Source organism: Salmo salar, chromosome 11, assembly GCF_965601325.2.
Source record: "Salmo salar chromosome 11, fSalSal1, whole genome shotgun sequence".
NCBI lineage: Eukaryota > Metazoa > Chordata > Actinopteri > Salmoniformes > Salmonidae > Salmo > Salmo salar.
Window position 1 is genome coordinate 56,761,547 of NC_138301.1, and position 12,899 is coordinate 56,774,445.

Sequence of the window (12,899 nt, forward strand, 5' to 3'; positions counted from 1 at the left end):
GGATCAGAACACCACAGTCTGTCAGACACACAGAGAGAGACAGGAGGAAGTTATGTGGATCAGAACATCACAGGACACAGAGAGAGAGACAGGAGTGGATCAGAACAACACAGTCTGTCAGACACACAGAGAGAGAGAGACAGGAGGAAGTTATGTGGATCAGAACATCACAACCTGTCAGACACACAGAGAGAGAGAGACAAGAGGAAGTTATGTGGATCAGAACATCACAGTCTGTCAGACACAGAGAGAGAGAGACAGGAGGAAGTTATGTGGATCAGAACACCACAGTCTGTCACACACACAGAGAGAGAGAGAGACAGGAGGAAGTTATGTGGATCAGAACATCACAGAACACAGAGAGACATGAGGAAGTTATGTGGATCAGAACATCACAGTCTGTCAGACACACACAGAGAGAGAGACAGGAGGAAGTTATGTGGATCAGAACATCACAGTCTGTCAGACACACAGAGAGAGAGAGACAGGAGGAAGTTATGTGGATCAGAACATCACAGGACACAGAGAGAGAGAGACAGGAGTGGATCAGAACAACACAGTCTGTCAGACACACAGAGAGAGAGACATGAGGAAGTTATGTGGATCAGAACATCACAGTCTGTCAGACACACAGAGAGAGACAGGAGGAAGTTATGTGGATCAGAACATCACAGTCTGTCAGACACACAGAGAGAGAGACAGGAGGAAGTTATGTGGATCAGAACATCACAGTCTGTCAGACACAGAGAGAGAGAGACAGGAGGAAGTTATGTGGATCAGAACACCACAGTCTGTCAGACACACAGAGAGAGAGAGACAGGAGGAAGTTATGTGGATCAGAACATCACAGGACACAGAGAGAGAGAGACAGGAGTGGATCAGAACAACACAGTCTGTCAGACACACAGAGAGAGAGACATGAGGAAGTTATGTGGATCAGAACATCACAGTCTGTCAGACACACAGAGAGAGACAGGAGGAAGTTATGTGGATCAGAACATCACAGTCTGTCAGACACACAGAGAGAGAGACAGGAGGAAGTTATGTGGATCAGAACATCACAGGACAGAGAGCAGGACATCAGGGTCTGAACAGACGTCACCTGACATTGCATTGCTTCGGAGTTCAGTCAGTCCAATCATATCCTAGTGGCCCAGCCATTCAGTCAGAGGAGGTCCAAAACAGTCCCAAACAAACAACTTCCTCTCCTATTAAATCAATGGTTCTGAAACTGCTGAACCTCAACCACAGACTGAAGGGGATAAACGTGTTCCACTGGGTTGTATTCTGACTTACCTAACGCTTTGAAGACGTCGGTCCCGGCGTATTTCCCATCAAAGTAGACGGTGCTGTTCTGAGAGTCAAAGGCACGACACATTCTGATGAACACCACTTCAAGAGACCCTGAGGAGAGACAACACAACATAACCATCACTATAGGTCAGAGAGACAACACAACACAACCATCACTACAGGTCAGAGAGATAACACAACACAACCATCACTACAGGTCAGACAGACAACACAACATCACTACAGGTCAGAGAGACAACACAACACAACATCACTATAGGTCAGAGAGACAACACAACATAACCATCACTACAGGTCAGAGAGACAACACAACACAACCATCACTACAGGTCAGAGAGATAAAACAACACAACCATCACTACAGGTCAGACAGACAACACAACATAACTACAGGTCAGAGAGACAACACAACACAACCATCACTACAGGTCAGAGACAACACAACACAACCATCACTACAGGTCAGAGAGACAACACAACACAACCATCACTACAGGTCAGAGAGACAACACAACACAACCATCACTACAGGTCAGAGAGACAACACAACACAACCATCACTACAGGTGAGAGAGACAACACAACATCACTACAGGTCAGAGAGACAACACAACACAGCCATCACTACAGGTCACAGACAACACAACATAACACAACCATCACTACAGGTCAGAGAGACAACACAACACAACCATCACTACAGGTCAGAGAGACAACACAACACAACCATCACTACAGGTCAGAGAGACAACACAACATCACTACAGGTCAGAGAGACAACACAACACAACCATCACTACAGGTTAGAGAGACAACACAACACAACCATCACTACAGGTTAGAGAGACAACACAACATAACCATCACTACAGGTCAGAGAGACAACACAACCATCACTATAGGTCAGAGAGACAACACAACCATCACTACAGGTTAGAGAGACAACACAACACAACCATCACTACAGGTCAGAGAGACAACACAACATCACTACAGGTCAGAGAGACAACACAACACAACCATCACTACAGGTTAGAGAGACAACACAACACAACCATCACTACAGGTCAGAGAGACAACACAACACAACCATCACTACAGGTCAGAGAGACAACACAACACAACCATCACTACAGGTCAGAGAGACAACACAACATCACTACAGGTCAGAGAGACAACACAACACAACCATCACTACAGGTTAGAGAGACAACACAACACAACCATCACTACAGGTTAGAGAGACAACACAACATAACCATCACTACAGGTCAGAGAGACAACACAACCATCACTACAGGTCAGAGAGACAACACAACCATCACTACAGGTTAGAGAGACAACACAACACAATCATCACTACAGGTCAGAGAGACAAGAAAACATCACTACAGGTCAGAGAGACAACACAACACAACCATCACTACAGGTTAGAGAGACAACACAACACAACCATCACTACAGGTCAGAGAGACAACACAACCATCACTACAGGTCAGAGAGACAACACAACCATCACTACAGGTCAGAGAGACAACACAACACAACCATCACTACAGGTCACAGAGACAACACAACCATCACTACAGGTCAGAGAGACAACACAACACAACCATCACTACAGGTCAGAGAGACAACACAACCATCACTACAGGTCAGAGAGACAACACAACATAACCATCACTACAGGTCAGAGAGACAACACAACACAACCATCACTACAGGTCAGAGAGACAACACAACACAACCATCACTACAGGTCAGAGAGACAACACAACACAACCATCACTACAGGTCAGAGAGACAACACAACCATCACTACAGGTCAGAGAGACAACACAACATAACCATCACCACAGGTCAGAGACAACACAACATAACCATCACTACAGGTCAGAGAGACAACACAACCATCACTACAGGTCAGAGAGACAACACAACACAACCATCACTACAGGTTAGAGAGACAACACAACACAACCATCACTACAGGTCAGAGAGACAACACAACACAACCATCACTACAGGTCAGAGAGACAACACAACCATCACTACAGGTCAGAGAGACAACAATACACAACCATCACTACAGGTCAGAGAGACAACAATACACAACCATCACTACAAGTCACAGAGACAACACAACCATCACTACAGGTCAGAGAGACAACACAACACAACCATCACTACAGGTCAGAGAGACAACACAACACAACCATCACTACAGGTCAGAGAGACAACACAACATAACCATCACTACAGGTCAGAGAGACAACACAACCAACCATCACTACAGGTCAGAGAGACAACACAACACAACCATCACTACAGGTCAGAGAGACAACACAACACAACCATCACTACAGGTCAGAGAGACAACACAACCATCACTACAGGTCAGAGAGACAACACAACACAGCCATCACTACAGGTCAGAGACAACACAACACAACCATCACTACAGGTCAGAGAGACAACGCAACACAACCATCACTACAGGTCAGAGAGACAACACAACACAACAATCACTACAGGTCAGAGAGACAACACAACATCACTACAGGTCAGAGAGACAACACAACACAACCATCACTACAGGTTAGAGAGACAACACAACACAACCATCACTACAGGTCAGAGAGAGAACACAACCATCACTACAGGTCAGAGAGACAACACAACACAACCATCACTACAGGTTAGAGAGACAACACAACAGAACCATCACTACAGGTCAGAGAGAGAACACAACCATCACTACAGGTCAGAGAGACAACACAACACAACCATCACTACAGGTTAGAGAGACAACACAACACAACCATCACTACAGGTTAGAGAGACAACACAACATAACCATCACTACAGGTCAGAGAGACAACACAACCATCACTACAGGTCAGAGAGACAACACAACCATCACTACAGGTTAGAGAGACAACACAACACAACCATCACTACAGGTCAGAGAGACAACACAACATCACTACAGGTCAGAGAGACAACACAACACAACCATCACTACAGGTTAGAGAGACAACACAACACAACGATCACTACAGGTCAGAGAGACAACACAACACAACCATCACTACAGGTCAGAGAGACAACACAACACAACCATCACTACAGGTCACAGAGACAACACAACATCACTACAGGTCAGAGAGACAACACAACACAACCATCACTACAGGTTAGAGAGACAACACAACACAACCATCACTACAGGTTAGAGAGACAACACAACACAACCATCACTACAGGTCAGAGAGACAACACAACCATCACTACAGGTCAGAGAGACAACACAACAAAACCATCACTACAGGTCAGAGAGACAACACAACACAACCATCACTACAGGTCAGAGAGACAACACAACACAACCATCACTACAGGTCAGAGAGACAACACAACCATCACTACAGGTCAGAGAGACAACACAACATAACCATCACCACAGGTCAGAGACAACACAACATAACCATCACTACAGGTCAGAGAGACAACACAACCATCACTACAGGTCAGAGAGACAACACAACACAACCATCACTACAGGTTAGAGAGACAACACAACACAACCATCACTACAGGTCAGAGAGACAACACAACCATCACTACAGGTCAGAGAGACAACACAACACAACCATCACTACAGGTCAGAGAGACAACACAAACATCACTACAGGTCAGAGAGACAACAATACACAACCATCACTACAGGTCAGAGAGACAACAATACACAACCATCACTACAGGTCACAGAGACAACACAACCATCACTACAGGTCAGAGAGACAACACAAACCAACCATCATTACAGGTCAGAGAGACAACACAACACAACCATCACTACAGGTCAGAGAGACAACACAACACAAACCATCACTACAGGTCAGAGAGACAACACAACACAACCATCACTACAGGTCAGAGAGACAACACAACACAACCATCACTACAGGTCAGAGAGACAACACAACCATCACTACAGGTCAGAGAGACAACACAACATAACCATCACCACAGGTCAGAGACAACACAACATAACCATCACTACAGGTCAGAGAGACAACACAACCATCACTACAGGTCAGAGAGACAACACAACACAACCATCACTACAGGTTAGAGAGACAACACAACACAACCATCACTACAGGTCAGAGAGACAACACAACCATCACTACAGGTCAGAGAGACAACACAACACAACCATCACTACAGGTCAGAGAGACAACACAACCATCACTACAGGTCAGAGAGACAACAATACACAACCATCACTACAGGTCAGAGAGACAACAATACACAACCATCACTACAAGTCACAGAGACAACACAACCATCACTACAGGTCAGAGAGACAACACAACACAACCATCACTACAGGTCAGAGAGACAACACAACACAACCATCACTACAGGTCAGAGAGACAACACAACATAACTATCACTACAGGTCAGAGAGACAACACAACCAACCATCACTACAGGTCAGAGAGACAACACAACACAACCATCACTACAGGTCAGAGAGACAACACAACACAACCATCACTACAGGTCAGAGAGACAACACAACACAACCATCACTACAGGTCAGAGAGACAACACAACCATCACTACAGGTCAGAGAGACAACACAACACAGCCATCACTACAGGTCAGAGACAACACAACACAACCATCACTACAGGTCAGAGAGACAACACAACATCACTACAGGTCAGAGAGACAACACAACACAACCATCACTACAGGTTAGAGAGACAACACAACACAACCATCACTACAGGTCAGAGAGAGAACACAACCATCACTACAGGTCAGAGAGACAACACAACACAACCATCACTACAGGTTAGAGAGACAACACAACAGAACCATCACTACAGGTCAGAGAGAGAACACAACCATCACTACAGGTCAGAGAGACAACACAACACAACCATCACTACAGGTTAGAGAGACAACACAACACAACCATCACTACAGGTTAGAGAGACAACACAACATAACCATCACTACAGGTCAGAGAGACAACACAACCATCACTACAGGTCAGAGAGACAACACAACCATCACTACAGGTTAGAGAGACAACACAACACAACCATCACTACAGGTCAGAGAGACAACACAACATCACTACAGGTCAGAGAGACAACACAACACAACCATCACTACAGGTTAGAGAGACAACACAACACAACCATCACTACAGGTCAGAGAGACAACACAACCATCACTACAGGTCAGAGAGACAACAATACACAACCATCACTACAGGTCAGAGAGACAACAATACACAACCATCACTACAAGTCACAGAGACAACACAACCATCACTACAGGTCAGAGAGACAACACAACACAACCATCACTACAGGTCAGAGAGACAACACAACACAACCATCACTACAGGTCAGAGAGACAACACAACATAACTATCACTACAGGTCAGAGAGACAACACAACCAACCATCACTACAGGTCAGAGAGACAACACAACACAACCATCACTACAGGTCAGAGAGACAACACAACACAACCATCACTACAGGTCAGAGAGACAACACAACACAACCATCACTACAGGTCAGAGAGACAACACAACCATCACTACAGGTCAGAGAGACAACACAACACAGCCATCACTACAGGTCAGAGACAACACAACACAACCATCACTACAGGTCAGAGAGACAACACAACATCACTACAGGTCAGAGAGACAACACAACACAACCATCACTACAGGTTAGAGAGACAACACAACACAACCATCACTACAGGTCAGAGAGAGAACACAACCATCACTACAGTTCAGAGAGACAACACAACACAACCATCACTACAGGTTAGAGAGACAACACAACAGAACCATCACTACAGGTCAGAGAGAGATCACAACCATCACTACAGGTCAGAGAGACAACACAACACAACCATCACTACAGGTTAGAGAGACAACACAACACAACCATCACTACAGGTTAGAGAGACAACACAACATAACCATCACTACAGGTCAGAGAGACAACACAACCATCACTACAGGTCAGAGAGACAACACAACCATCACTACAGGTTAGAGAGACAACACAACACAACCATCACTACAGGTCAGAGAGACAACACAACATCACTACAGGTCAGAGAGACAACACAACACAACCATCACTACAGGTTAGAGAGACAACACAACACAACGATCACTACAGGTCAGAGAGACAACACAACACAACCATCACTACAGGTCAGAGAGACAACACAACACAACCATCACTACAGGTCACAGAGACAACACAACATCACTACAGGTCAGAGAGACAACACAACACAACCATCACTACAGGTTAGAGAGACAACACAACACAACCATCACTACAGGTTAGAGAGACAACACAACACAACCATCACTACAGGTCAGAGAGACAACACAACACAACCATCACTACAGGTCAGAGAGACAACACAACCATCACTACAGGTCAGAGAGACAACACAACATAACCATCACCACAGGTCAGAGACAACACAACATAACCATCACTACAGGTCAGAGAGACAACACAACCATCACTACAGGTCAGAGAGACAACACAACACAACCATCACTACAGGTTAGAGAGACAACACAACACAACCATCACTACAGGTCAGAGAGACAACACAACCATCACTACAGGTCAGAGAGACAACACAACACAACCATCACTACAGGTCAGAGAGACAACACAAACATCACTACAGGTCAGAGAGACAACAATACACAACCATCACTACAGGTCAGAGAGACAACAATACACAACCATCACTACAGGTCACAGAGACAACACAACCATCACTACAGGTCAGAGAGACAACACAAACCAACCATCATTACAGGTCAGAGAGACAACACAACACAACCATCACTACAGGTCAGAGAGACAACACAACATAACCATCACTACAGGTCAGAGAGACAACACAACACAACCATCACTACAGGTCAGAGAGACAACACAACACAACCATCACTACAGGTCAGAGAGACAACACAACACAACCATCACTACAGGTCAGAGAGACAACACAACACAACCATCACTACAGGTCAGAGAGACAACACAACCATCACTACAGGTCAGAGAGACAACACAACACAGCCATCACTACAGGTCAGAGACAACACAACACAACCATCACTACAGGTCAGAGAGACAACGCAACACAACCATCACTACAGGTCAGAGAGACAACACAACACAACAATCACTACAGGTCAGAGAGACAACACAACATCACTACAGGTCAGAGAGACAACACAACACAACCATCACTACAGGTTAGAGAGACAACACAACACAACCATCACTACAGGTCAGAGAGAGAACACAACCATCACTACAGGTCAGAGAGACAACACAACACAACCATCACTACAGGTCAGAGAGACAACACAACACAACCATCACGACAGGTCAGAGAGACAACACAACACAACCATCACTACAGGTCACAGAGACAACACAACCATCACTACAGGTCAGAGAGACAACACAACACAAACATCACTACAGGTCAGAGAGACAACACAACACAACCATCACTACAGGTCAGACAGACAACCTCAGCATTACTTTATGTTGTAAAGACAACACAATATTAAGACAACAGGTTGGGGACAGCATGTCCTTGTGAAACCAAAGCAGCTGTCTTACGTAGACAGTATATAGATTGGGTGTTTCCTATATATGTAGACAGTATATAGATTGGGGGTTTCCTATATAAGTAGACAGAATATAGATTGGGGTTTCCTATATAAGTAGACAGTATATAGATTGTGGGTTTCTTATATAAGTCGACAGTATATAGATTGGGGGTTTCCTATATAAGTCGACGGTATAAAAATTGGGGGTTTCTTATATAAGTAGACAGTATATAGATTGGGGGTTTCTTATATAAGTAGACAGTATATAGATTGGGGGATTCCTATATAAGTAGACAGTATATAGATTGGGGGTTTCTTATATAAGTAGACAGTATATAGATTGGGGGTTTCTTATATAAGTAGACAGTATATAGATTGGGGTTTCCTATATAAGTAGACAGTATATAGATTGGGGGTTTCCTATATAAGTAGACAGTATATAGATTGGGGGTTTCCTATATAAGTAGACAGTATATAGATTGGGGGTTTCCTATATAAGTAGACAGTATATAGATTGGGGGTTTCTTATATAAGTAGACAGTTTATAGATTGGGGGTTTCCTATATAAGTAGACTGTATATAGATATGGGGTTTCCTATATAAGTAGACAGTATATAGATTGGGGGTTTCCAATATAAGTAGACAGTATACAGATTGGGGGTTTCTTATATAAGTAGAAGGTATACAGATTGGGGGTTTCCTATATAAATAGACAGTAAATAGATTGGGGGTTTCTTATATAAGTAGACAGTATACAGATTGGGGGTTTCTTATGTAAGTAGAAGGTATACAGATTGGGGGTTTCCTATATAAGTAGACAGTTTATAGATTGGGGGTTTCCTATATAAGTAGACAGTATACAGATTGGGGGTTTCCTATATAAGTAGACAGTTTATAGATTGGGGGTTTCTTATATAAGTAGATAGTATATAGATTGGGGGTTTCTTATGTAAGTAGAAGGTATACAGATTGGGGGTTTCCTATAAAAGTAGACAGTTTATAGATTGGGGGTTTCCTATATAAGTAGACTGTATATAGATATGGGGTTTCCTATATAAGTAGACAGTATATAGATTGGGGGTTTCCAATATAAGTAGACAGTATACAGATTGGGGGTTTCTTATATAAGTAGAAGGTATACAGATTGGGGGTTTCCTATATAAATAGACAGTAAATAGATTGGGGGTTTCTTATATAAGTAGACCGTATACAGATTGGGGGTTTCTTATGTAAGTAGAAGGTATACAGATTGGGGGTTTCCTATATAAGTAGACAGTTTATAGATTGGGGGTTTCCTATATAAGTAGACAGTATACAGATTGGGGGTTTCCTATATAAGTAGACAGTTTATAGATTGGGGGTTTCTTATATAAGTAGACAGTATATAGATTGGGGATTTCCTATATAAGTAGACAGTATACAGATTGGGGGTTTCTTATATAAGTAGACAGTATACAGATTGGGGGGTTTCCTATATAAATAGACAGAATATAGATTGGGGGTTTCTTATATAAGTAGACAGTATACAGATTGGGGGTTTCTTTTATAAGAAGACAGTATACAGATTGGGGGTTTCCTATATAAGTAGACAGTATATAGATTGTTTTTTTTTATATAAGTAGACAGTATATAGATTGGGGGTTTCTTATATAAGTAGACAGTATATAGATTAAGGGATTTATATAGAAGTAGACAGTATATAGATTGGGGGTTTCTTATATAAGTAGACAGTATATAGATTGGGGGTTTCTTATATAAGTAGACAGTATATAGATTGGGGGTTTCCTATATAAGTAGACAGTATATAGATTGGGGGTTTCCTATATAAGTGGACAGTCTATAGATTGGGGTTTCTTATATAAGTAGACAGTATATAGATTGGGGGTTTCCTATATAAGTAGACAGTATATAGATTGGGGTTTCCTATATAAGTAGACAGTATATAGATTGGGGGTTTCCTATATAAGTAGGGAGTATATAGATTGGGGGTTTCCTATACAAGTAGACAGTACATATATTGGGGGTTTCCTATATAAGTAGACAGTATACAGATTGGGGGTTTCTTATATAAGTAGACAGTATACAGATTGGGGGTTTCCTATATAAGTGGACAGTCTATAGATTGGGGTTTCTTATATAAGTAGACAGTATATAGATTGGGGGTTTCCTATATAAGTAGACAGTATATAGATTGGGGTTTCCTATATAAGTAGACAGTATATAGATTGGGGGTTTCCTATATAAGTAGGCAGTATATAGATTGGGGGTTTCCTATACAAGTAGACAGTACATATATTGGGGGTTTCCTATATAAGTAGACAGTATACAGATTGGGGGTTTCTTATATAAGTAGACAGTATACAGATTGGGGGTTTCCTATATAAATAGACAGAATATAGATTGGGGGTTTCTTATATAAGTAGACAATATACAGATTGGGGGTTTCTTTTATAAGTAGACAGTATACAGATTGGGGGTTTCCTATATAAGTAGACAGTATGTAGATTGGGGGATTCCTATAAAAGTAGACAGTATATAGATTGGGGGTTTCTTATATAAGTAGTCAGTATATAGATTGGGGGTTTCTTATATAAGTACACAGTATATAGATTGGGGGTTTCTTATATAAGTAGACAGTATATAGATTGGGGGTTTCCTATATAAGTAGACAGTATATAGATTGGAGGTTTCCTATATAAGTAGACAGTATATAGATTGGGCGTTTCCTATATAAGTAGACAGTATATAGATTGTGGGTTTCTTATATAAGTAGACAGTATATAGATTGGGGGTTTCCTATATATGTAGACAGTATATAGATTGGGGGTTTCCTATATAAGTAGACAGTATATAGATTGGGGGTTTCCTATATAAGTAGACAGTATATAGATTGGGGGTTTCTTATATAAGTAGACAGTAAATAGATTGGGGGTTTCCTATATAAGTAGGCAGTATATAGATTGGGGGTTTCCTATACAAGTAGACAGTATATAGATTGGAGGTTTCCTATATAAGTAGACAGTATATAGATGTGGGGTTTCCTATATAAGTAGACAGTATATAGATTGGGGGTTTCCAATATAAGTAGACAGTATACAGATTGGGGGTTTCCTATATAAGTAGACAGTATATAGATTGGGTGTTTCCTATATAAGTAGACAGTATATAGATTGGGGGTTTCCTATATAAGTACACAGTATATAGATTGGTTGTTTCCAATATAAGTAGACAGTACACAGATTGGGGGTTTCTTATATAAGTAGAAGGTATACAGATTGGGGGTTTCCTATATAAATAGACAGTAAATAGATTGGGGGTTTCTTATATAAGTAGACAGTATACAGATTGGGGGTTTCTTATATAAGTAGAAGGTATACAGATTGGGGGTTTCCTATATAAGTAGACAGTTTATAGATTGGGGGTTTCTTATATAAGTAGACAGTATATAGATTGGGGGTTTCCTATATAAGTAGACAGTATCTAGATTGGGGGTTTCCTATATAAGTAGACAGTATATAGATTGGGGGTTCCCTATATAAGTAGACAGTATACAGATTGGGGGTTTCTTATATAAATAGACAGTATATAGATTGGGGGTTTCCTATATAAGTAGACAATATATAGATTGAGGGTTTCTTATACAAGTCGACACTATATAGATTGTGGGTTTCCTATATAAGTAGACAGTACATATATTGGGGGTTTCCTATATAAGTAGACAGTATACAGATTGGGGGTTTCTTATATAAGTAGACAGTATACAGATTGGGGGTTTCCTATATAAATAGACAGAATATAGATTGGGGGTTTCTTATATAAGTAGACAGTATACAGATTGGGGGTTTCTTTTATAAGTAGACAGTATACAGATTGGGGG

General features: G+C 41.7%; 1 protein-coding gene across 2 annotated transcripts in view; it reads right to left on the minus strand.

Annotated features, from left to right (window-relative positions):
* LOC106588010 (nuclear receptor ROR-alpha A) overlaps positions 1–12,899 on the minus strand; it is a 109,469-nt gene that overhangs the window by 3,726 nt on the left and 92,844 nt on the right. For both annotated transcript variants that reach the window (XM_045689753.2, XM_045689752.2), the window contains exon 7: positions 1,297–1,404. In XM_045689753.2, coding sequence (XP_045545709.1) covers positions 1,297–1,404 — 108 coding nt within the window. The remainder of the gene's footprint in view (positions 1–1,296; positions 1,405–12,899) is intronic.